Consider the following 26695-nt stretch of genomic DNA (forward strand, 5'->3'; position numbering starts at 1 on the left):
CAAACACTCCCAAAGCAGGTACAGCACGGGTTAGATACAGAGTAAAGCTCCCTCTACACTGTCCCATCAAACACTCCCCGGTCAGGTACAACAGTTAGATACAGAGTAAAGCTCCCTCTACACTGTCCCATCAAACAATCCCAGGGCAGGTACAGCACGGGTTAGATACAGAGTAAAGCTCCCTCTACACTGTCCCATCAAACACTCCCAGGGCAGGTACAGCACGGGTTAGATACAGAGTAAAGCTCCCTCTACACTGTCCCGTCAAACACTCCCAGGGCAGGTACAGCACGGGTTAGATACAGAGTAAAGCTCCCTCTACACTGTCCCATCAAACACTCCCAGGGCAGGTACAGCACGGGTTAGATACAGAGTAAAGCTCCCTCTACACTGTCCCATCAAACACTCCCAGGGCAGGTACAGCACGGGTTAGATACAGAGTAAAGCTCCCTCTACACTGTCCCCATCAAACACTCCCAGGGCAGGTGCAGCACGGGTTAGATACAGAGTAAAGCTCCCTCTACACTGTTCCATCAAACACTCCCAGGGCAGGTACAGCACGGGTTAGATACGGAGTGAAGCTCCCTCTACACTGTCCCATCAAACACTCCCAGGGCAGGTACACCACAGGGTTAGATACAGAGTGAAGCTCCCTCTACACTGTCCCATCAAACACTCCCAGGGCAGGTACAGCACGGGTTAGATACAGAGTAAAGCTCCATCTACACTGTCCCATCAAACACTCCCAGGGCAGGTACAGCACGGGTTAGATACAGAGTAAAGCTCCCTCTACACTGTCCCATCAAACACTCCCAGGGCAGGTACAGCACGGGTTAGGTACAGAGTAAAGCTCCATCTACACTGTCCCATCAAACACTCCCAGGGCAGGTACAGCACGGGTTAGATACAGAGTAAAGCTCCCTCTACACTGTCCCATCAAACACTCCCAGGGCAGGTACAGCACGGGTTAGATACAGAGTAAAGCTCCCTCTGCACTGTCCCATCAAACACTCCCAGGGCAGGTACAGCACGGGTTAGATACAGAGTAAATCTCCCTCTACACTGTCCCATCAAACACTCCCAGGGCAGGTACAGCACGGGTTAGGTACAGAGTAAAGCTCCATCTACACTGTCCCATCAAACACTCCCAGGGCAGGTACAGCACGGGTTAGATACAGAGTAAAGCTCCCTCTACACTGTCCCATCAAACACTCCCAGGGCAGGTACAGCACGGGTTAGATACAGAGTAAAGCTCCCTCTACACTGTCCCATCAAACACTCCCAGGGCAGGTACAGCACGGGTTAGATACGGATAATCTGCTCCAACAATGTATTTTAATCCCAAATTCAGAAGTTTGCCAGGTACTGCACTAATTAGACACCAGCAGAACACCCAGCGAACGAAGAGCTGTGCTCCACCCCTTGGACTCGTCACTGGCAAACCCAAGGAGCCTCTGATGATCCAGTCATCCCCAATACACTGGGGCAGGGGTTACACTGGGGCAGGCGCAAAGGGCCAAGTGGTCTATTCCTGCTCCTATTTCTTATGTTCTTTCTTACGTACACCAGGGCGGGGTAAAAAGAAAGACTTGCATTTCTCCAGCACCTTTCACAAACTCAGGACAGCCCTAAGCGCTTTACAGCCAATGAAGTACTTTTTGAAGGGTAGCCTAGGAAACGTGGCAGCCAGTTTGCGCACAGCAAGCTCCAACAAGCAGCAATGTGATAATGACTAGATAATCTGATTTAGTGATGTTGATTGAGTATATAAATATTGGCCAAAACACCGGGGAAAACTCCCCTGCTCTTCTTTGAAACAGTGCCATGGGATATTTTACATCTGCCTGTGCGGGCAGACAGGTCCTTGGTTTAACGTCTCAGCCGAAAGACGGCACCTCCGACAGTGCAGCACTCCCTCAGTACTGCCCCTCCGACAGTGCGGCACTCCCTCAGTACTGCCCCTCCGACAGTGCGGCACTCCCTCAGTACTGCCCCTCCGACAGTGCGGCGCTCCCTCAGTACTGCCCCTCTGACAGTGCAGCGCTCCCTCAGTACTGCCCCTCCGACAGTGCAGCTCTCCCTCAGTACTGCCCCTCTGACAGTGCGGCGCTCCCTCAGTACTGCCCCTCCGACAGTGCGGCGCTCCCTCAGTACTGCCCCTCCGACAGTGCGGCGCTCCCTCAGTACTGCCCTCCGACAGTGCAGCGCTCCCTCAGTACTGCCCCTCCGACAGTGCAGCGCTCCCTCAGTACTGCCCCTCCGACAGTGCAGCGCTCCCTCAGTACTGCCCCTCCGACAGTGCAGCGCTCCCTCAGTACTGCACCTCCGACAGTGCAGCACTCCCTCAGTACTGCCCCTCCGACAGTGCGGCGCTCCCTCAGTACTGCCCCTCCGACAGTGCGGCACTCCCTCAGTACTGCCCCTCCGACAGTGCAGCGCTCCCTCAGTACTGCCCCTCCGGCAGTGCGGCGCTCCCTCAGTACTGCCCCTCCGACAGTGCAGCGCTCCCTCAGTACTGCCCCTCCGACAGTGCGGCACTCCCTCAGTACTGCCCCTCCGACAGTGCAGCGCTCCCTCAATACTGCCCCTCCGACAGTGCAGCGCTCCCTCAGTACTGCCCCTCCGACAGTGCAGCGCTCCCTCAGTACTGCCCCTCCGACAGTGCGGCGCTCCCTCAGTACTGCCCCTCCGACAGTGCGGCACTCCCTCAGTACAGCCCCTCCGACAGTGCAGCGCTCCCAAAGTACTGCCCCTCCGACAGTGCGGCGCTCCCTCAGTACTGCCCCTCCGACAGTGCAGCGCTCCCTCAGTACTGCCCCTCCGACAGTGCGGCGCTCCCTCAGTACTGCCCCTCCGACAGTGCGGCCCTCCCTCAGTACTGCCCCTCCAACAGTGCAGCGCTCCCTCAGTACTGCCCCTCCGACAGTGCGGCGCTCCCTCAGTACTGCCCCTCCGACAGTGCAGCGCTCCCTCAGTACTGCCCCTCCGACAGTGCGGCGCTCCCTCAGTACTGCCCCTCCGACAGTGCGGCACTCCCTCAGTACTGCCCCTCCGACAGTGCAGCGCTCCCTCAGTACTGCCCCTCCGACAGTGCGGCGCTCCCTCAGTACTGCCCCTCCGACAGTGCAGCGCTCCCTCAGTACTGCCCCTCCGACAGTGCAGCGCTCCCAAAGTACTGCCCCTCCGACAGTGCAGCACTCCCTCAGTACTGCCCCTCCGACAGTGCAGCGCTCCAAAGTACTGCCCCTCCGACAGTGCGGCACTCCCTCAGTACTGCCCCTCCGACAGTGCGGCGCTCCCTCAGTACTGCCCCTCCGACAGTGCAGCGCTCCCAAAGTACTGCCCCTCCGACAGTGCAGCGCTCCCTCAGTACTGCCCCTCCGACAGTGCGGCGCTCCCTCAGTACTGCCCCTCCGACAGTGCAGCGCTCCCAAAGTACTGCCCCTCCGACAGTGCGGCGCTCCCTCAGTACTGCCCCTCCGACAGTGCAGCGCTCCCTCAGTACTGCCCCTCCGACAGTGCGGCGCTCCCTCAGTACTGCCCCTCCGACAGTGCGGCACTCCCTCAGTACTGCCCCTCCGACAGTGCAGCGCTCCCTCAGTACTGCCCCTCCGACAGTGCGGCGCTCCCTCAGTACTGCCCCTCCGACAGTGCAGCGCTCCCTCAGTACTGCCCCTCCGACAGTGCAGCGCTCCCAAAGTACTGCCCCTCCGACAGTGCAGCACTCCCTCAGTACTGCCCCTCCGACAGTGCGGCGCTCCCTCAGTACTGCCCTCCGACAGTGCAGCGCTCCCAAAGTACTGCCCCTCCGACAGTGCGGCACTCCCTCAGTACTGCCCCTCCGACAGTGCGGCGCTCCCTCAGTACTGCCCCTCCGACAGTGCAGCGCTCCCTCAGTACTGCCCCTCCGACAGTGCAGCGCTCCCTCAGTACTGCCCCTCCGACAGTGCAGCGCTCCCAAAGTACTGCCCCTCCGACAGTGCAGCGCTCCCTCAGTACTGCCCCTCCGACAGTGCGGCGCTCCCTCAGTACTGCCCTCCGACAGTGCAGCGCTCCCAAAGTACTGCCCCTCCGACAGTGCGGCGCTCCCAAAGTACTGCCCCACCGACAGTGCAGCGCTCCCAAAGTACTGCCCCTCCGACAGTGCGGCGCTCCCAAAGTACTGCCCCTCCGACAGTGCAGCGCTCCCAAAGTACTGCCCCTCCGACAGTGCGGCGCTCCCAAAGTACTGCCCCTCCGACAGTGCAGCGCTCCCTCAGTACTGCCCCTCCGACAGTGCAGCGCTCCCAAAGTACTGCCCCTCCGACAGTGCAGCACTCCCTCAGTACTGGCACTGGGAGTGTCGGCCTGGATTTTGTTTCTGGACCCACGACCTTCTGACTCAGAGGCGAGGGTGCTACCCACTGAGATCCTGCCCGGGGGCTCCGAGCTTCGCCTCCATCACTGGACTCTGCGGAGACCTGCGCTCTCTCGCCTGTACCCGTTACCGCATCACCTCGCGACGCTCACCCGTGTCCCTCAGACCGCCAAGGATTTTACTGAAGACGCCTCTGTGCGATTTTCCATCCGGATGTGTGATGAGGATGTCCACATCTCCACAGGTGGGCTTCCCGCGTCGATAGGAGCCACAGGCCAGAGCAATCAGGGCCGGGTTAATCGAGTGAGCCATGTCACTCACCTGGACAACACAGGTAAGAATGATCGATAATGACTGACCCAGGATTACTCCTCATCCCATCTCCACTCCTCCAACACTGGGTTAATGCTCATCCCTCACTCCACTCCTGGCTGTCCCTCCAGTCCCTGCTCTTTGTGTCTCTCTCCCTGTCTGCCCCCACAATCACCCTGCCTCATCACCGCTCTCCCCTCCGTTAAGACGCTTCTTAACTCACGCCTCCCCGATCGTGCTTTTTAATTTCTCCCGCCTCCTGTAAAACGCTCCGAAACGTGCACCTCTGTGAGGAGCGCTATATTAATGCATGGATTTTGTAGTAAAGCCATTGATTGTAACGACATTGTGAGGCAGCTGAAGGAATCTTGACAGATTCAGTCAAATCTAGCTAATCCGTGTGACACACAGATAGACGGTATAATCCTGTTAATCCCTTTCTTAACCCCTTACAGCCTCAATAGGGTCCCAGTCGTTGCTGTGAGTAATCCTATCACTGAACAATGGGCTTTGCTCCCCTCAAACTGACAATTGTTGGGCCTCGTGATTGAATTGTGAGCTGAAGCCTGCGCGCGCTCCCTCCGATCCCGGACAGGAGGCCCATTCCCTATTAATGCTGCACAGTGAAGCGGGAACGACAGCCCCCCCCCCCCCCCGACATTCCTGGTTCGGCACCCTGTGGCCGGTGCTGCGGCTTCGAGCTGCTCGCTGTTCCCGTGACAACTGTCGGGGACAGCTGTGCATGTGCGGGAATGCTCAGCAGGACCTGCCAATCACAGTTTGCCCCGGGGAGCGGGAATCTGCAGTCCTGTGCATGTCTCTATTACACACCAGCTCTTAGCTGTGGGGACAGATTCCCTTATTGCTTCTTCTGCGCAAAATACTCCCGGGTCTCCCGACCAAGTTCACTCAAAACCCTGGGATTCTGAGCCGTTTTGTTTTTCTCGGTGTCGCCTGTTCTGTAGCAGGGATTGGTTCATTTCCCTACATGGCAACAGTGAGTACACTTCAACAACAACAACCTGCATTTATATAGCGCCTTTAACGTAGTAAAACGTCCCAGGGTGCTTCACAGGAGCGATTATCAAACAAAATTTGACACCGAGCCACATAAGGAGATATTAGGGCAGGTGACCAAAAGCTTGGTCAAAGAGGGAGGTTTTAAGGAGCGTCTTAAAGGAGGAGAGAGAGGCGGAGAGGTTTAGGGAGGGAATTCCAGAGCTCGGGGCCCAGGCAGCTGAAGGCACGGCCACCAATGGTGGAGCGATTGGAATCAGGGATGGGCAGGAGGGCAGAATTGGAGGAGCGCAGAGAGCTCGGAGGGTTGTGGGGCTGGAGGAGGTTACAGAGATCTCGGAGGGTTGCGGGGCTGGAGGAGGTTACAGGGATCTCGGAGGGTTGTGGGGCTGGAGGAGGTTACAGAGATCTCGGAGGATTGCGGGGCTGGAGGAGGTTACAGAGATCTCGGAGGGTTGTGGGGCTGGAGGAGGTTACAGGGATCTCGGAGGATTGCGGGGCTGGAGGAGGTTACAGAGATCTCGGAGGGTTGCGGGGCTGGAGGAGGTTACAGAGATCTCGGAGGGTTGTGGGGCTGGAGGAGGTTACAGAGATCTCGGAGGATTGCGGGGCTGGAGGAGGTTACAGGGATCTCGTAGGGCTGGAGGAGGTTACAGAGATCTCGGAGGGTTGTGGGGCTGGAGGAGGTTACAGGGATCTCGGAGGATTGCGGGGCTGGAGGAGGTTACAGAGATCTCGGAGGGTTGCGGGGCTGGAGGAGGTTACAGAGATCTCGGAGGGTTGTGGGGCTGGAGGAGGTTACAGAGATCTCGGAGGATTGCGGGGCTGGAGGAGGTTACAGAGATAGGGAGGGTTGTGGGGCTGGAGGAGGTTACAGAGATCTCGGAGGGTTGTGGGGCTGGAGGAGGGTGCAGAGATCTCGGAGGGTTGTGGGGCTGGAGGAGGTTACAGAGATCTCGGACGATTGCGGGGCTGGAGGAGGTTACAGAGATCTCGGAGGGTTGTGGGGCTGGAGGAGGTTACAGAGATCTCGGAGGGTTGTGGGGCTGGAGGAGGTTACAGAGATCTCGGAGGGTTGTGGGGCTGGAGGAGGTTACAGAGATCTCGGAGGGTTGTGGGGCTGGAGGAGGTTACAGAGATAGGGAGGGGCGAGGAGGCCATGGAGGGAATTTAAAACAAGGATGAGAATTTTTAAATTGAGGTGTTGCTGGACCAGGAGCCAGTATAGGTCAGTGAGCACAGGGGGTGATGGGCGAACGGGACTTGGTGCGAGATAGGACACGGGGCAGCAGAGATTGGGATGAGCTGAAGTTTATCGAGGGTGGATAACGGGAGGCCGACCGGGAGAGCGTTGGAATAGTCGAGCCTAGAGGCAACCAAGGCATGGATGAGGGTTCCAGCAGCAAATGAGCTGAGAGAGGGGCAGAGTTGGGCAATGTTACTGAGGCTTCAGTTTTCCCAATATTTAGTTGGAGGAAATTTTTGCTCATTCAGTACTGGATGTCGGTGAAGCAGCCTGACAAATCAGAGACCGTGGAGGGGTCGAGAGAGGTGGTGGTGAGGTAGAGCTGGGTGTCGTCAGTGTACATGTGGAAACTGACGCTGTGTTTTCGGATGATGTTGCCGAGGGGCAGCATGTAGATGAGAAATAGGAGGGGCCGAGGATAGATCCTTGGGGGACACCAGAGGTAACGATGCTGGAGCGGGAAGAGAAGCCGTGCCAGGTGATTCTCTGGCTATGATTTGCGTTCAAGTTTCCCTCCAAGTCACACACCATCCTGACTTGGAAGTATATCGGCCGATCCTTCGTCGTCGCTGGGTCAAAATCCCGGAACTCCCTCCCTAACAGCACTGTGGGAGCACCTTCACCACACGGACTGCAGCGGTTCAAGAAGGCGGCTCACCACCACCTTCTCAAGGGCAATTAGGGATGGGCAATAAATGCCGGCCTTGCCAGCGACGCCCACATCCCATAAACTAATAAAAAAGATAGGTAGGAATGGAACCAGGCGAGTGCAGTCCCGCCCAGCTGGACAACAGTGGAGAGGCGTTGACGGAGGATGGAGTGGTCAACCGTGTCAAAGGCTGCAGACAGGTGGAGAAGGACGAGGAGGGATAGTTTACCATGGTCACAGTCACACTGGGTCTCATTTGTGACTTTGATAAGGGCCGTTTTACTGCTGTGGCGGGGCGGAAGCCTGATTGGAGGGAATCAAACATGGAGTTGCAGGAAGGACAGGCACGGACTTCAAATGTATTACAGGAAACTTTGTGCTATCCGGCACCGACGGGACCGAGCTGTTGCCGCTCCCTCAAAACTGCCGGACACTCCAGCGTTAATGTTGAAACATACGGAGCTTTTCATCTCCGTATCTGACAACAAACACTGTTGCTTAGCAACAGCTTCTAAACAGTCGGCCCGTACCTTGGAAGCGTCTCTGTAGCTTAGCAACAGCTTCAGAGAGACTTTGCAGAGCCTGGCTGTTGGAAAAAAAAAGCCACGAGAAGAAAAAAAACCTAACAAAACGGCTCCTGATTTTTGCCAGTGGCTCGAGCTTGCCGGACATTTAGCCTCCGGATAAACCAAAGTTTCCTGTAATTGGTTGTGAAGCGCTTTGGGACGTCCCGAGGTGGTGAATGGCATTGTGTAAACGCAAGTCTTTTTATTTAAGGCACAAACTGAACAAAACAAAATAACAACAGGAGCAAAAGACAAACATTGAAATCAATGTTTATACAGCGGCCCCTCGCACTGTTAGAGCGACTCCGTGCATCAGACAACAAATTACTTTGAAGGGAGGGACTGCTGTTACATTGTAAAGTGTGGCAGGAATCCTGTGCCAGCAATGAGGGGCATTTGTATTTATTATAATTTGCCCTCAGATTGGGGGTGAGGTTGGCAAGGCTGCCCACTGATGACACGTCCCTAGTTGCCCTGAGCAGGTATTGATGGGTCTTCTTCCTTCCTTTATAGCCACTGGCCGTACCAGTGAATGGCTTGTGGGGCCACTTCACCGGGCTTTAAGAGACTGGGTATTGGAGGCAGGATCCTTTCCCTGAAGGACAATGTCCCCAACACATTCCCAAACACGGCATGTGCAACATTCCCACACTGGGAGAGAGGGGATTATCAGAGGTTGCATTTGTTGGGAGGGGGGTCGTGGCAGGACTTGTGGGCAGTTCTTTCGAAGCTAGTACAGGCACGATGGGCCGAATGGGGAATGGGTCTGAGTGGACGACTCTTTCAGAGAGAGGGCACGATGGGCCGAATGGCCTCCCTCTGTGCTGTAAAACTCTACCATTCTATCTTCTATCCAGAGCATACCTTCGCCCCTCTGCCGTCGTCAGGTTGAAATTGCAGGTGTGAAAGGCAGCACCCACTGCTTGTAAACAGAACCACAAAGTACTTACGGTTTTCTCAATCTCTGCAGCTTCATCCCTGGGCATTCGATCCAGGAAATCGTGGTAGTGTTTCAGGCCTACTGTCTGCTGCTTGGTGAGACTTGCTTTTGTGCGAATGTCATCTAAGATTCTGAATCCCTGTAAAACATGTCAAAGCACTAAAGCTTTTTATCGTAACGTGCAAATGAGAATAGGACAACTAAACTAAAACGGAAATGCAGGAGGGGCTTTTTTTTAAAAACTAAAAGCAGGGTGAGTGGAACAGATTAATGGGGGGAGGCGGGGGTGGAAACCTTCATGGGAATTAGACAAGTCTCTTGTCAACAAATCAGATTCAAGGTTATTTGAAACGCACCAAGGGAACACAATGGATGGGGGGGGTCGATGGGCCGAAGGGAACACTGTGGATAGGGGGGGGTCGATGGGAACACTGTGGATAGGGGGGGTTGATGGGGACACTGTGGATAGGGGGGGTCGGTGGGGACACTGTGGATGGGGGGGGTCGATGGGAACACTGTGGATAGGGGGGGTCGATGGGGACACTGTGGATAGGGGGGGTCGGTGGGGACACTGTGGATGGGGGGGTCGATGGGGACACTGTGGATGGGGGGGTCGATGGGAACACTGTGGATAGGGGGGGGTCGATGGGAACACTGTGGATAGGGGGGGTCGATGGGGACACTGTGGATGGGGGGGTCGATGGGAACACTGTGGATAGGGGGGGGTCGATGGGAACACTGTGGATAGGGGGGGGTCGATGGGAACACTGTGGATAGGGGGGGGTCGATGGGAACACTGTGGATAGGGGGGGTCGATGGGAACACTGTGGATAGGGGGGGGTCGATGGGAACACTGTGGATAGGGGGGGTCGATGGGGACACTGTGGATGGGGGGGTCGATGGGGACACTGTGGATGGGGGGGTCGATGGGAACACTGTGGATAGGGGGGGGTCGATGGGGACACTGTGGATAGGGGGGGTCGATGGGTCCACTGTGGATAGGGGGGGGTCGATGGGAACACTGTGGATAGGGGGGGTCGATGGGAACACTGTGGATAGGGGGGGGTCGATGGGGACACTGTGGATAGGGGGGGTCGATGGGAACACTGTGGATAGGGGGGGTCGATGGGGACACTGTGGATGGGGGGGTCGATGGGTCCACTGCGGATAGGGGGGGTCGATGGGAACACTGTGGATAGGGGGGGTCGATGGGGACACTGTGGATGGGGGGGGTCGATGGGTCCACTGTGGATAGGGGGGGTCGATGGGTCCACTGTGGATAGGGGGGGTCGATGGGTCCACTGTGGATAGGGGGGGTCGATGGGTCCACTGCGGATAGGGGGGGTCGATGGGAACACTGTGGATAGGGGGGGTCGATGGGGACACTGTGGATGGGGGGGTCGATGGGAACACTGTGAATAGGGGGGGTCGATGGGTCCACTGTGGATAGGGGGGGTCGATGGGTCCACTGCGGATAGGGGGGGTCGATGGGAACACTGTGGATAGGGGGGGGTCGATGGGGACACTGTGGATAGGGGGGGTCGATGGGGACACTGTGGATGGGGGGGTCGATGGGAACACTGTGAATAGGGGGGGTCGATGGGTCCACTGTGGATAGGGGGGGTCGATGGGGACACTGTGGATAGGGGGGGTCGATGGGGACACTGTGGATAGGGGGGGTCGATGGGGACACTGTGGATGGGGGGGTCGATGGGGACACTGTGGATAGGGGGGGTCGATGGGGACACTGTGGATGGGGGGGTCGATGGGAACACTGTGGATGGGGGGGTCGATGGGTCCACTGCGGATAGGGGGGGTCGATGGGGACACTGTGAATAGGGGGGGTCGATGGGTCCACTGTGGATAGGGGGGGTCGATGGGAACACTGTGGATAGGGGGGGGTCGATGGGCTGAAGGGGACACTGTGGATAGGGGGGGTCGATGGGAACACTGTGGATAGGGGGGGTCGATGGGTCCACTGTGGAAAGGGGGGGTCGATGGGGACACTGTGGATAGGGGGGGTCGGTGGGGACACTGTGGATAGGGGGGGTCGATGGGCCGAAGGGGACACTGTGGATAGGGGGGGGTCGATGGGAACACTGTGGATAGGGGGGGTCGGTGGGGACACTGTGGATGGGGGGGTCGATGGGAACACTGTGGATAGGGGGGGTCGATGGGGACACTGTGGATGGGGGGGTCGATGGGAACACTGTGGATGGGGGGGTCGATGGGTCCACTGCGGATAGGGGGGGTCGATGGGGACACTGTGGATAGGGGGGGTCGATGGGGACACTGTGGATAGGGGGGGTCGATGGGGACACTGTGGATGGGGGGGTCGATGGGGACACTGTGGATAGGGGGGGTCGATGGGGACACTGTGGATGGGGGGGTCGATGGGAACACTGTGGATGGGGGGGTCGATGGGTCCACTGCGGATAGGGGGGGTCGATGGGGACACTGTGAATAGGGGGGGTCGATGGGTCCACTGTGGATAGGGGGGGTCGATGGGAACACTGTGGATAGGGGGGGGTCGATGGGCTGAAGGGGACACTGTGGATAGGGGGGGTCGATGGGAACACTGTGGATAGGGGGGGTCGATGGGTCCACTGTGGAAAGGGGGGGTCGATGGGGACACTGTGGATAGGGGGGGTCGGTGGGGACACTGTGGATAGGGGGGGTCGATGGGCCGAAGGGGACACTGTGGATAGGGGGGGGTCGATGGGAACACTGTGGATAGGGGGGGTCGATGGGGACACTGTGGATAGGGGGGGGTCGATGGGAACTCTGTGGATGGGGGGGTCGATGGGGACACTGTGGATGGGGGGGTCGATGGGAACACTGTGGATAGGGGGGGTCGATGGGCCGATGGGGACACTGTGGATAGGGGGGTCGATGGGGACACTGTGGATAGGGGGGGTCGATGAGCCGAAGGGGACACTGTGGATAGGGGGGGTCGATGGGCCGAAGGGGACACTGTGGATAGGGGGGGTCGATGGGGACACTGTGGATAGGGGGGGTCGATGGGGACACTGTGGATAGGGGGGGTCGATGGGCCGAAGGGGACACTGTGGATAGGGGAGGGTCGATGGGCCGAAGGGGACACTGTGGATAGGGGGGGTCGATGGGGACACTGTGGATAGGGGGGGTCGATGGGCCGATGGGGGCACTGTGGATGGGGGGGTCGATGGGGACACTGTGGATAGGGGGGGCCGATGGGGACACTGTGGATAGGGGGGGTCGATGGGCCGGTGGGGACACTGTGGATGGGGGGGTCGATGGGGACACTGTGGATAGGGGGGGTCAATGAGCCAAAGGTTCTCTATCTATCTGCAAGTTTTAAAGAAAGAACTTGCATTTCTCCAGCGCCTTTCACAACCTCAGGACGTCCCAAAGTGCTTCACAGCCAATGAAGTACTTTTGAAGTGTAATCAATGTTGTTACTTTGTAAAAGTCATCAGAGGCGATCGGGACTCACTGTTACTGGTGTCAACATCCTGAGGTTAGCGGGGAGGAAATCAGCGCGGGCTCCTGCTCCTGACCAGGATGAAGTGGATGAGGACAGGATCGGACGAGGGACTCAGGGCCACTGGCTCTTGTGCAGCTGTAGCCCAGCAAGAGCCAGCGACTTTGGGAAAAGATATGGGGGGGGGGGGGGGGGGGGGGGGGGGAAGGGAAAATCTCATTCAGTTCACTGTGATGTACGGGAATTAATTAACATTACTTCCTGCTGAGGGGGTGATCCGCCTCTGGATTCCCCTCCATTCAATATCTCCCAACAGGTGACATCGGGAACTGAGCACGTGGGGAAATCACCACCTCCAATCACCACATGCTGCGCGGCAACAGACCAGCACTTCTCCCCAACAAAGCTAAAGGCTGTATTCGTACCTCAGATCACCACTAAAACAGGAGGTGTCCCGGCCAACAGTCCCCCTCACACTGGGAATTCTCCCGGTCAACAGTCCCCCTCACACTGGGAATTCTCCCGGCCAACAGTCCCCCCCACACTGGGAATTCTCCCGGCCAACAGTCCCCCTCACACTGGGAATTCTCCCGGCCAACAGTCCCCCTCACACTGGGAATTCTCCCGGCCAACAGTCCCCCTCACACTGGGAATTCTCCTGGCCAACAGTCCCCCTCACACTGGGAATTCTCCCGGCCAACAGTCCCCCTCACACTGGGAATTCTCCCGGCCAACAGTCCCCCTCACACTGGGAATTCTCCCGGCCAACAGTCCCCCTCACACTGGGAATTCTCCTGGCCAACAGTCCCCCTCACACTGGGAATTCTCCCGGTCTCCCGGCCAACAGTCCCCCTCACACTGGGAATTCTCCCAGCCAACAGTCCCCCTCACACTGGGAATTCTCCCGGTCAACAGTCCCCCCCTCACACTGGGAATTCTCCCGGCCAAACAGTTCCCCTCACACTGGGAATTCTCCCGGCCAACAGTCCCCCCTCACACTGGGAATTCTCCCGGCCAACAGTCCCCCTCACACTGGGAATTCTCCCGGCCAACAGTCCCCCTCACACTGGGAATTCTCCCGGTCAACAGTCCCCCTCACACTGGGAATTCTCCCGGTCAACAGTCCCCCCTCACACTGGGAATTCTCCCGGTCAACAGTCCCCCTCACACTGGGAATTCTCCCGGCCAACAGTCCCCCTCACACTGGGAATTCTCCCGGCCAACAGTCCCCCTCACACTGGGAATTCTCCTGGCCAACAGTCCCCCTCACACTGGGAATTCTCCCGGCCAACAGTCCCCCTCACACTGGGAATTCTCCCGGCCAACAGTCCCCCTCACACTGGGAATTCTCCCGGCCAACAGTCCCCCTCACACTGGGAATTCTCCTGGCCAACAGTCCCCCTCACACTGGGAATTCTCCCGGTCTCCCGGCCAACAGTCCCCCTCACACTGGGAATTCTCCCAGCCAACAGTCCCCCTCACACTGGGAATTCTCCCGGCCAACAGTTCCCCTCACACTGGGAATTCTCCCGGCCAACAGTTCCCCTCACACTGGGAATTCTCCCGGCCAACAGTCCCCCCTCACACTGGGAATTCTCCCGGCCAACAGTCCCCCTCACACTGGGAATTCTCCCGGCCAACAGTCCCCCTCACACTGGGAATTCTCCCGGTCAACAGTCCCCCTCACACTGGGAATTCTCCCGGCCAACAGTCCCCCTCACACTGGGAATTCTCCCGGTCAACAGTCCCCCTCACACTGGGAATTCTCCCGGCCAACAGTCCCCCCTCACACTGGGAATTCTCCCGGTCAACAGTCCCCCTCACACTGGGAATTCTCCCGGCCAACAGTCCCCCCTCACACTGGGAATTCTCCCGGTCAACAGTCCCCCTCACACTGGGAATTCTCCCGGCCAACAGTCCCCCTCACACTGGGAATTCTCCCGGTCAACAGTCCCCCTCACACTGGGAATTCTCCCGGTCAACAGTCCCCCTCACACTGGGAATTCTCCCGGTCAACAGTCCCCCTCACACTGGGAATTCTCCCGGTCAACAGTCCCACTCACACTGGGAATTCTCCCGGTCAACAGTCCCCCTCACACTGGGAATTCTCCCGGCCAACAGTCCCCCTCACACTGGGAATTCTCCCGGTCAACAGTCCCCCCCTCACACTGGGAATTCTCCCGGTCAACAGTCCCCCTCACACTGGGAATTCTCCCGGCCAACAGTCCCCCTCACACTGGGAATTCTCCCGGCCAACAGTCCCCCTCACACTGGGAATTCTCCCGGTCAACAGTCCCCCTCACACTGGGAATTCTCCCGGTCAACAGTCCCCCTCACACTGGGAATTCTCCCGGTCAACAGTCCCCCTCACACTGGGAATTCTCCCGGTCAACAGTCCCCCCCTCACACTGGGAATTCTCCCGGTCAACAGTCCCCCCCTCACACTGGGAATTCTCCCGGCCAACAGTCCCCCTCACACTGGGAATTCTCCCGGCCAACAGTCCCCCTCACACTGGGAATTCTCCCGGTCAACAGTCCCCCTCACACTGGGAATTCTGTTGGTGCTGAGTGGCTGTTCCGTATACCTACATTACAGGCACATCACATGGGAACAGGAGGAGGCCATTCAGCCTGCTCCGCCATTCAATGAGATCCTGGCTGATCTGCGACCTAACTCCATATACCCGCCTTTGCCCCATATCCCTTCATACCTTTGGTTAACAAAATACTATCAATCTCCGATTTAAAATTAACCATTGACCCAGCATCAATTGCCGTTTGTGGAAGAGAGTTCCAAACTTCTACCACCCTTTGTGTGTAGAAGTGTTTCCTAATTTCACTCCTGAAAGGCCTGGCTCTAATTTTTAGACTCTGCCCCCTAGTCCTAGACTCCCCAACCAGCGGAAATAGTTTCTCTCTCTCTACCCTATCCCTTCCCCTTAATATCTTGAAAACTTCAATCAAATCACCTCTTAATCTTCTAAATTCCAGGGAATACAACCCTAGTTTGTGTAATCTCTCCTCGTAATTTAACCCTTGAAGTCTGGGTATCATTCTGGTAAACCTACGCTGCACTCCCTCCAAGGCCAATATATCCTTCCGAAGGTGTGGTGCCCAGAACTGCTCCCAGTGCTCCAGGTGTGGTCTAACCAGGGTTTTGTACAGCTGCAGCATAACTTCTACCCCTTTGTATTCTAGTCCTCGAGATATAAAGGCCAGCATTCCATTAGCCTTTTTGATTATTTTCTGTACCTGTCCATGACATTTTAATGATCGATGTACCTGGACCCCCCGAGTCTCTTTGGACATCCACTGTTTTTAGCCTTTCACCATTTGGAAAGTCCCCTTGTTCTATCCTTTTTAGGTCCAAAGTGGACGGCCTCACACTTGCCAATACTGAAATCCATTTGCCACAGTTTTGTCCACTTGCTTAATCTCTTAATATCTCTTTGTAATTTGATGCTTCCATTTACACTGCCTACACTGCCGCCTATCTTTGTGTCGTTGGGAAACTTGGGTATGTGGCTCTCGATCCCATCATCTAAGTTGTTAATAAATACAGTGAATAGTTGTGGCCTGAACACACAGATCCCTGCGGGACTTCAAAGTAATCTACTCTAAGTGAAGCGTTGTGAGATATTACGACCAGGCGTTATATAAATGCCAGGCTCTTTTGGTGCAACACAGTGCAACAGGAAGCTGGCTTTCAACAGATGGTAGTGTTGCTGCTGGTCAAGCCAGGTGCAGGAGGCCACGAAGGCAGCTACAGTAAAGCCAAGCACTGCACACAGAATATCAAACACTTCCAAAAGGCGTTTGATAAAGTGCCACATAAGAGGCTTGCCAGCAAAGTTGAAGCCCATGGAATAAAAGAGACAGTGGCAGCATGGATACAAAACTGGCTGAGTGACAGAGAGTAGTGGTGAACGGTTGTTTTTCAGACTGGAGGAAGGTATACAGTGGTGTTCCCCAGGGGTCGGTTCTAGGACCACTGCTTTTCTTGATATATATTACTGACTTGGATGTGGGTGTACAGGGCACAATTTCAAAATTTGCAGGTGACACAAAACTTGGAAGTATAGTGAACAGTGAGGAGGAGAGTGATAGACTTCAGGAGGACATAGGCCGGTGGAATGGGCGGACACGTGGCAGATGAAATGTAACGCAGAAAAGTGCGAAGTGATACATTTTGGTAGGAAGAATGAGGAGAGGAAATATAAACTAAAGGGTACAATCCTAAAGGGGGTGCATGAACAGAGAGACCTGGGGGTATATGTGCACAAATCATTGACGGTGGCAGGGCAGGTTGAGAAAACAGTTAAAAAAGCAAATGGCACTGACCTCGGCATCGGCTACAGACACGACAACGGCACACCCAGCCCAGTCGACCCTGCATAGTCCTCCTAACCAACATCTGGAGAATTGTGCCAAAATTGGGAGAGCTGTCCCACAGACTAGTCAAGCAACAGCCTGACATAGTCACACTCACAGAATTATACCTTTCAGTCAATGTCCCAAACTCCTCCATCACCATCCCTGGGTATGTCCTGTCCCACCGGCAGGACAGACCCACCAGGGGTGGTAGCACAGTGGTATACAGTTGGGAAGGAGTGGCCCTGGGAGTCCTCAACATTGACTCCGGACCCCGTGAAGTCTCATGGCTTCAGGTCAAGCATGGGCAAAGAAACCTCCTGCTGATTACCACCCATGGCCCTCCCTCAGCTGATGAATCAGTACTCCTCCATGTTGAACACCACTTGGAAGAAGCACTGGGAGTAGCAAGGGCACAGAATGTACTCTGGCTGGGGGACTTCAATGTCCATCACCAAGAATGGCTTGGTAGCACCACTACTGACCGAGCTGGCTGAGTCCTGAAGGACATAGCTGCCAGTCTGGGCCTGCGACAGGTGGTGAGAGAACCAATACGAGGGAAAAACCTACTTGATCTCCTCCTCACCAATCTACCTGTCGCAGATGCATCTGTCCATGACAGTATTGGTAACAGTGACCACTGCACAGTTCTTGTGGAGACGAAGTCCCGTCTTCACACTGAGGACAGTCTCCATTGTGTTGTGTGGCACTACCACCATGCTAAATGGGATAGATTCAGAACAGATCTAGCAGCACAAAACTGGGCCATCAGCAGCAGCAGAATTGTATTCCACCACAATCTGTAACCTCATGGCCCGGCATATCCCTCACTCTACCGTTACCATCAAGCCAGGGGACCAACCCTGGTTCAATAAGGAGTGTAGAAGAGCATGCCAGGAGCAGCACCAGGTGTACCTAAAAATGAGGTGGAGAAGCTGCAACACAGAACTACATGCATGCTAAAAAGCGGAAGCAGCATGCTATAGACAGGGTTAAGCGATCCCACAATCAACGGATCAGATCAAAGCTCTGCAGTCCTGCCACATCCAGTCGTGAATGGTGGTGGACCATTAAACAACTAACGGGAGGAGGAGACTCCAAGAATATCCCCATCCTCAATGATGGTGGAGCCCAGCACGTGAGTGCAAAAGACAAGGCTGAAGCCTTTGCAACCATATTCAGCCAGAAGTGCCGAGTGGATGATCCAGATCGGCCTCCTCCTGAGGTCCCCACCATTACAGAAGCCAGTCTTCAGCCAATTCGATTCACTCCACGTGATATCAAGAAGCGGCTGAGCGCACTGGATACAGCAAAGGCTATGAGCCCCGACAACATCCCGGCGGTCGTGCTGAAGACTTGTGCTCCAGAACTAGCCGCGGCTCTAGCCAATCTGTTCCAGTACACCTACAACACTGGCATCTACCCGGCAATGTGGAAAATTGCCCAGTTATGTCCTGTTCACAAAAAGCAGAACAAATCCAATGCGGCCAATTACCCCCCCATCAGTCTACTCTCAATCATCAGCAAAGTGATGGAAGGTGTCATCGACAGTGCTATCAAGTGGCACTTACTCCCCAATAACCTGCTCACTGATGCCCAGTTTGGGTTCCGCCAGGGCCACTCAGCTCCAGACCACATTACAGCCTTGGTCCAAACATGGACAAAGGAGCTGAATTCCAGCGGTGAGGTGAGAGTGACTGTCCTTGACATCAAGGCAGCATTTGACTGAGTGTGGCATCAAGGAGCCCTAGTAAAACTGAAGTCAATGGGAATCGGGGGAAAACGCTCCACTGGCTGGAGTCATACCTAGCACAAAGGAGGATGGTTGTGGTGGTTGGAGGTCAATCATCACAGCCCCAGGACATCGCTGCAGGAGTTCCTCAGGGCAGTGTCCTAGGCCCAACCATCTTCAACTGCTTCATCAATGATCTTCCCTCCAACATAAGGTCAGAAATGGGGATGTTCACTGATGACTGCACAGTGTTCAATGCCATTCGCAACTCCTCAGATAATGAAGCAGTCCATGCCCACGTGCAACAAGACATGGACGACATTCAGGCTTCGGCTGATAAGTGGCAGGTAACATTCATGCCACACACGTGCCAGGCAATGACTGTCTCCAACAAGCGAGGGTCTAACCACCGCCCCTTGACATTCAACGGCATTACCATCGCTGAATCCCCCACCATCAACATCCTGGGGGGTCACCATTGACCAGAAACTTAACTGGACCAGCCATATAAATACTGTGGCAACAAGAGCAGGTCAGAGGCTGGGTATTCTGCGGCGAGTGTCTCACCTCCTGACTCCCCAAAGCCTTTCCACCATCTACAAGGCACAAGTCAGGAGTGTGATGGAATACTCTCCACTTGCCTGGGTGAGTGCAGCTCCAACAACACTCAAGAAGCTCGACACCATCCAAGACAAAGCAGCCCGCTTGATTGGCACCCCACCCACCACCTTAAACATTCACTCCCTCCACCACCGGCGTACCGTGGCTGCAGTGTGGACCATCCACAAGATGCACTGAAACAACTCGCCAAGGCTTCTTCGGCAGCACCTCCCAAACCCGCGACCTCTACCACCTAGAAGGACAAGGGCAGCAGGCGCATGGGAACACCACCACCTCCAAGTTCCCCTCTAAGTCACACAACATCCTGACTTGGAAGTATATCGCCATTCCTTCAACGTCGCTGGGTCAAAATCCTGGAACTCCCTCCCTAACAGCACTGTGGGAGCACCTTCACCTTTGGGACGGCAGCGGTTCAAGAAGGTGGCTCACCACCACCTTCTCAAGGGCAATTAGGGATGGGCAATAAATGCCGGCCTTGCCAGCGACGCCCACATCCCATGAATGAAAAAATAAATCCTGGGCTTCATAAATAACGGCATAGAGTACAAATGCAAGGAAGTTATGATGAACCTTTACAAAACACTTGTTCGGCCTTAACTGGAGTATTGTTTCCAATTCTGGGCCCCGCACTTTAGGAAGGATGTGAAGGCCTTAGAGAGGGTGCAGAAAAGATTTATGAGAATGGTTCCAGGGATGAGGGACTTCAGTTATGTGGATAGACTGGAGAAGCTGGGGTTGTTCTCCTTAGAGCAGAGAAGGTTCACAGAGCAGAGAAGGTTGAGAGGAGATTTGATAGAGGTGTTCAAAATCATGAGGGGTCTAGACAGAGTAGCTAGAGAGAAACTGTTCCCATTGGTGGAAGAGTTGAGAACCAGAGGACACAGATTTAAGGTGATTGGCAGAAGAACCAAAGGCGACATGAGGAAAAACTTTTTTACGAAGCGAGTGGTCAGGATCTGGAATGCTCTGCCTGAGAGGGTGGTGGAGGCAGACTCAATCGTGACTTTCTAAAGGGAATTGGATAAGAACTCGATAGACTCTGGAACGGTACCCATGGATTGGAGGGTAGCTAATGTTACCCCACTATTCAAAAAAGGTGGTAGAGAAAAGGCGGGGAATTATGGACCGGTAAGCTTGACATCGGTAGTGGGGAAAATGCTAGAGTCCATTATAAAAGATGTAATAGCAGAGCACTTGGAAAGCAGTGACTGGATCGGACAAAGTCAACATGGATTTACAAAAGGTAAATCATGCTTGACTAATCTACTGGAATTTTTTGAGGATGTAACTGGTAAAATAGATAAGGGAGAACCAGTGGATGTGGTGTATTTGGACTTTCAGAAGGCTTTCGATAAGGTCCCGCATAAGAGATTAGCGTGCAAAATTAAGGCACATGGGATTGGGGGCAAGGTATTGACTTGGATAGAGAACTGGTTGACGGACAGAAAGCAAAGAGTTGGAATAAACGGGTTGTTTTCCGAGTGGCAGGCAGTGACTAGTGGGGTACCGCAAGGATCGGTCCTAGGACCCCAGCTGTTCACAATATATATTAATGATCTGGACAAGGGAATTGGATGTAATATCTCCAAATTTGCAGACGACACAAAGCTGGGTGGGAGGGTATGCTGTGAGGAGGATGTCGTGAAACTCCAGTACGATTTGGACAGGTTGGGTGATTGGGCAGAAACATGGCAAATGCACTATAATGTGGATAAATGTGAGGTTATCCACTTTGGTGGCAAAAACAGGAAGGCAGATTATTATTTGCATGGCAATAGATTGGGAGAAGGGGAAGTGCAAAGAGACCTGGGTGTTCTTGTGCACCAGTCACTGAAGGTAAGCATGCAGGTGCAGCAGGCGGTTAAGAAGGCAAATGGTATGTTGGCCTTCGTAGCAAGAGGGTTCGAGTACAAGAACAAGGATGTCTTGCTGCAGTTGTACAGGGCCTTGGTGAGACCACACCTTGAGTATTGTGTGCAGTTTTGGTCGCCTTACCTGAGGAAGGACATTCTTGCCATGGAAGGAGTGCAGCGAAGATTCACCAGGCTGATACCTGGGATGGCAGGAATGACGTATGAGGAGAGATTGTGTCGATTGGGATTATACTCACTGGAGTTTAGAAGATTGAGAGGGGATCTCATCGAAACCTATAAAATTCTGTCAGGTCTGGACAGACTAGATGCAGGAAGGATGTTTCTGATGGCCGGGGAGTCCAGAACCAGGGGTCATAGTCTAAGGATAAGGGGTAAGGGGTAAGCCATTTAGGACTGAAATGAGGAGGAATTTCTTCACCCAGAGAGTGGTGAACCTGTGGAATTCTCTGCCACAGAGGGTGGTGGAGGCCAGTTCATTAAGTATATTCAAGAAAGAGTTAGATATATTTCTTAAGGTTAAAGGGATCAAGGGATATGGGGAGAAGGCAGGGACAGGGTACGGAATTTGGATGATCAGCCATGATCTCATTGAATGGCGGAGCAGGCTCGAAGGGCCGAATGGCCTACTCCTGCTCCTATCTTCTATGTTTCTATGTAAGTACCTGAAGGAAAAAAATTTGCAGGGCTACGGGGAAAGGGCGGGGGAGTGGGAGTAGCTGAAGTGCTCTTGCAGAGAGGCGGCACGGGCTCGATGGGCCAAATGGCCTCCTTCTGTGCTGTAACCATGCTATGATTCTGCTGCATAACCTGCATTCCCACCTGTTGGTACCACATCTGGGCTGTCTTCACCCCAGCTCCCCAGATGTTGGAGAAGGTCTCCAGCACGTGGACGCTCTCGCTGATATAGTCCAGCTTGCGCAGGTGTCCGCTCTCCAGTATCTCTCTGATCTTCTCAGCCATCCGTTTGCCGACACCAGTGATCTTACAGGCTTCCTAGGGGGCGGCAAAGGGAAAACTAGTTCAGAAATAGGTTCACACACACAAATCTCTGAAGGTGGCAGGACAAGTTTTTAAGGCTGTTAAAACAGTTCTTCCCTATCCGGGTCAGAATCCTGGAACTCTCCCTAACAGCGCTGTGGGAGCGCCTTCACCACACGGACTGCAGTGGTTCAAGGCGGCGGCTCACCACCACCTTCTCCAGGGCAATTAGGGAAGGTTAAAGGGAGATTCAATAGAGGTGTTCAAAATTATGATTGGGAGAAATTGTTTCCTCTGGCAGGAGGGTCGTTAACCAAAGGACACAGATAATTGGCAAAAGAACTGGGGGGAGATGAGGAGAATCTCTTTTTACGCAGCGAGTTGTTGTGATCTGGAACGCGCTGCCTGAAAGGGCGGTGGAAGCAGATTCAATAGTAACTTTCAAAAGGGAATTGGATAAATATTTTAAAAGGAAGAATTTGCAGGGCTGTGGGGAAAGAGCAGGGGGGGTGGAGTGGGACTAATTGGAGAGCTTGTTCAAAGAGCCGGCACAGGCACGATGGGCCGAATGACCTCCTTCTGTGCTGTGTGATTCCATGACTGGCAGCCTTCGTTTGAAAAGCTATGGTCGAGGGGAAGGGAAACGGGCCTGGTGAGGGAGAATGTTGAAACTCTGACCGTCTGTAAGATATGGCTCATGCAGCATGATTTCCCCACACAGCACCTCCCCAATCTCGCCCACGCTGTCCAGGGAAAGGATGAATAGGTAAAATATTGGAGTCCATTATTAAGGAGACAGTAACAGGACATTTGGATAATCATAATTTAATAGGACAAAGTCAGCATGGTTTTATGAAGGGGAAGTCATGTTTGACAAATTTGCTGGAGTTCTTTGAGGAAGTAACATATAGGGTGGATAAAGGGGAACCAGTGGACGTAGTGTACTTAGACTTCCAAAAGGCATTTGACAAGGTGCCACACAAAAGATTATTGCTTAAGATAAAAAATCACGGGATTGGGGGTAATATTCTGGCATGGATAGAGGATTGGCTATCTAACAGAAGGCAGAGAGTTGGGATAAATGGTTCATTCTCGGACAGGCAATCAGTAACTAGTGGTGTTCCGCAGGGGTCAGTGCTGGGTCCCCAACTCTTTACAATCTATATTAACGATTTGGAGGAGGGGATCGAGTGTAACATATCAAAGTTTGCAGATGATACTAAGATGGGAGGGAAAGTAGTGAGTGAGGAGGACATAAAAAACCTGCAAGGGGACATAGACAGGCTAAGTAAGTGGGCAGAGATTTGGCAGATGGAATACAATACTGGAAAGTGTGAGGTTATGCACTTTGGCAGGAAAAATCGTAGAGCAAGTTATTATCTTAATGGCAAGAAACTGGAAAGTACTGAAGTACAAAGGGATCTGGGGGTCCTGGTGCACGAAACTCAAAAGGTTAGTATGCAGGTGCAGCAAGTGATTAAGAAGGCCAATGGAATGTTGGCTTTCATTGCTAGGGGGATAGAATATAAAAATAGGGAGGTATTGCTTCAGTTGTACAAGGTATTGGTGAGACCGCACCTGGAATACTGCATACAGTTTTGGTGTCCATACTTAAGAAAAGACATACTTGCTCTCGAGTCAGTACAAAGAAGGTTCACTCGGTTAATCCCAGGGATGAGGGGATGGACATATGAGGAGAGGTTGAGTAGATTGGGACTCTACTCATTGGAGTTCAGAAGAATGAGAGGCGATCTTATTGAAACATATAAGATTGTGAAGGGGTTGGATCGGGTGGATGCGGGGAGGATGTTCCCGATGATGGGTGAAACTAGAACTAGGGGGCATAGTCTTAGAATAAGGGGCTGCTCTTTCAAAACTGAGATGAGGAGGAACTACTTCACTCAGAGGGTGGTAGGTCCATGGAATATGCTGCCCCAAAAAGCTGTAGAAGCTACATCATTACATGAATTTAAAACAGAAATAGACAGTTTCCTAAAAGTAAAGGGAATAAAGGGTTATGGGGAGCGGGCAGGAATTTGGACATGAGTTTAGGTGCGGATCGGTCATGGCCCTGTGGGTAGCGGAGCGGGCCCAGGGGCCGTGTAGCCTGATCCTGCTCCTATTTTGTGTGTCTAATTCTGTTAGATGCAGGAGATGGTTCTGTGATAGTAGATTGGCGGTTAGGATCAGATCAGCCATGATCTTATTGAATGGCGGAGCAGGCTCGAGGGGCCGATTGGCCTACTCCTGCTCCTATTTCTTATGTTCTTATGTTCTTATGAGTGGAGCCAGACATTATCCCCACGGGTTTAAATCCAGTGGGGAGGAGGGGAGCGAATGTCAGTCACACTGGGCTGTTTTCATGTCATGGGCACCAGTCAGATGCACGGTAACAGAAGCATTGACGAGAATAATGACACAGAGAGGAGATATCTAAAACAGGGGCATGAAAAGCACTTTCTCGTCTGCAATGAATATTTTAGAGGGCGTACCAGTCCAGGAGATAGGGTAGTACACGGTTAACATGGATAAGTCTGATCCAGGCATTACTCTGTCTGCTGGCTGTGATTCCCGTGTGGAATGAGTTCAGCAGTCTCAGTCCAGCACAGATCCAGTGTAAAACTGTGGCATCTTCCTCTATCTGTCACTCACTGTCAGGGGAAACTCTTCTGAGTTCAGAATGAAGGCACATTGTTTGGGACGGTGTAGAGGAAGTTTACAGCGACGATGAAGGATCGGCGATATAGTTCCAAGTCAGGATGGTGTGTGTGGCTTGGAGGGGAACTTGGAGGTGGTGGTGTTCCCATGCGCCTGCTGCCCTTGTCCTTCTAGGTGGAAGAGGTCATGGGTTTGGGAGGTGCTGCCGAAGAAGCCTTGACGAGTTGCTGCAGTGCATCTTGTAGATGGTACACACTGCAGCCACGGTGCGCCGGTGGTGGAGGGAGTGAATGTTTATGGTGGTGGATGGGGTGCCAATCAAGCGGGCTGGTTTGTCCTGGATGGTGTCGAGCTTCTCGAGTGTTGTTGGAGCTTCACTCATCCAGGCAAGTGGAGAGGTTTCCATCACTTACAATTTATGGACATCCATTATTGGGAAGGTGCTAGAAGGGATTGTAAGAGATGCCCTTCCTGATCACTGGGAAAGGGAAGGAGCCAGGGTGGGAAACTGAGGAGAGACCCAGGTTACTGGGAATAGTTCCACTGGCGGAGAGAGGGCTAAAAGCATATTCAATAGAGGTTTTCAAAATTTTGAAGGGTTTTTGATAGAGTGAACACCTCCTCTGGCTGGGAATTCACGAATTTAAAATTGTGACTAGGAGAGTGAGGGGAGAGGTTAGGTTGCTGGAGCTTGGAATGTTTTGCCACAGGGAGTGGTCGAGACAGAGACTCTTGCACCTTTTAAAAGGGGGAATAACAAAAGTCAAAATCATACACAATGGGGGTCATTTTAACACGAGGTCAATGCAGGGTATAAATCGGACGGGGTGTAAAACAGCCTGATCCCATTAGCATTCCCGCGGGTGAGCCCGGTTAAAATGTGCGATTCAAATGGAAGCTTCCTTCTTTTGGAGGGAACGGAGGGAAAGGCTTGGAGATTTTACCTCATACGAGGACACTGGCTTCTGGTAATTCTTCAGGGCGTTGATGGCCTTGGCGTATCCCAGCGCTCTCCACTTGTCGCCCTGATGTGTGTACGCAGTCGCCAGGACCTCCAGCTTGTCTGTGATGGGCTTGTTATGGTTTTGCTTCTTGCTCTTGGATGACCGCGCGCACACCCACTTGTCACTGACGGCTGGCTCACTGGGGTCAGGCTCACCGGCCACGTGCCTGCTCCCGGAGATCAGTGCTTGCAGGTCATGCTCGGAGACACCATCGTCTTCAGCGTCACTTCCACGTTCGTCATCGGATAACTGGGGAGACAGCACGGAGAGCATTCGGTGTAAGGGTCGAATACTTCACCAACGCATCACATTTAGACATAGTTCAGTTTGTAAATGTAAAAGACAGACTTGCATTTCTATAGCACCATTCACATCCTCAGGACGTCCCAAAGCACTTTACAGCCAATGAAGTACTTTTTGAAGTGTGCTCACTGTTGTAATGTAGGAAACACGGCAGCCAATTTGCGCACAGCAAGATCCCACAAACAGCAATGTGATAATGACCAGATTATCTGTTTTAGTGATGTTGATTGAGAGATAAATAATAGCCAGGACACCTGGCCCCTGCTCTTCTTCGAAATAGTGCCATAGGATCTTTTACGCCTCGGTTTAACGTCTCATCTGAAAGATGGCACCTCCAACAGTGCAGCATTCCCTCAGCACTGCACTGGGAGTGTCAGCCTGGATTATGGGCTCAAGTCTCTGGAGTGGGACTTGAACCCACGACCTTCTGACTCAGGGGCGAGGGTGTTACCCATGGAACCACGGCTGTCACTATGTACCAGATAGGGGACGATTTTTGTCTGCTTTTCGCCTCATTGGTGCAGGAAAAAGGAGCATTAGGCAGGAGAATAACCTCAATTTTTGAACGAGGCTTGAAATGGGCAGTTAGCGCTCCCACCAGAGA

The 26695-nt window shown here is 53.9% G+C and overlaps 1 protein-coding gene across 2 annotated transcripts in view; it reads right to left on the minus strand.

Moving 5' to 3' along the window:
• The window catches only part of LOC147113261 (DNA polymerase lambda-like), a 58129-nt gene that overhangs the window by 14811 nt on the left and 16623 nt on the right, over positions 1-26695 (minus strand). For both annotated transcript variants that reach the window (XM_085994148.1, XM_085994147.1), the window contains exons 5-8: positions 25729-26037; positions 21968-22141; positions 9098-9226; positions 4510-4678 (exon numbers count right to left, since the gene is read on the minus strand). In XM_085994148.1, coding sequence (XP_085850274.1) covers positions 4510-4678; positions 9098-9226; positions 21968-22141; positions 25729-26037 — 781 coding nt within the window. The remainder of the gene's footprint in view (positions 1-4509; positions 4679-9097; positions 9227-21967; positions 22142-25728; positions 26038-26695) is intronic.

The sequence above is a fragment of the Somniosus microcephalus genome, chromosome 8 (genome assembly GCF_052327205.1).
Source record: "Somniosus microcephalus isolate GS21.2 chromosome 8, FLI_Smic_1.0, whole genome shotgun sequence".
NCBI lineage: Eukaryota > Metazoa > Chordata > Chondrichthyes > Squaliformes > Somniosidae > Somniosus > Somniosus microcephalus.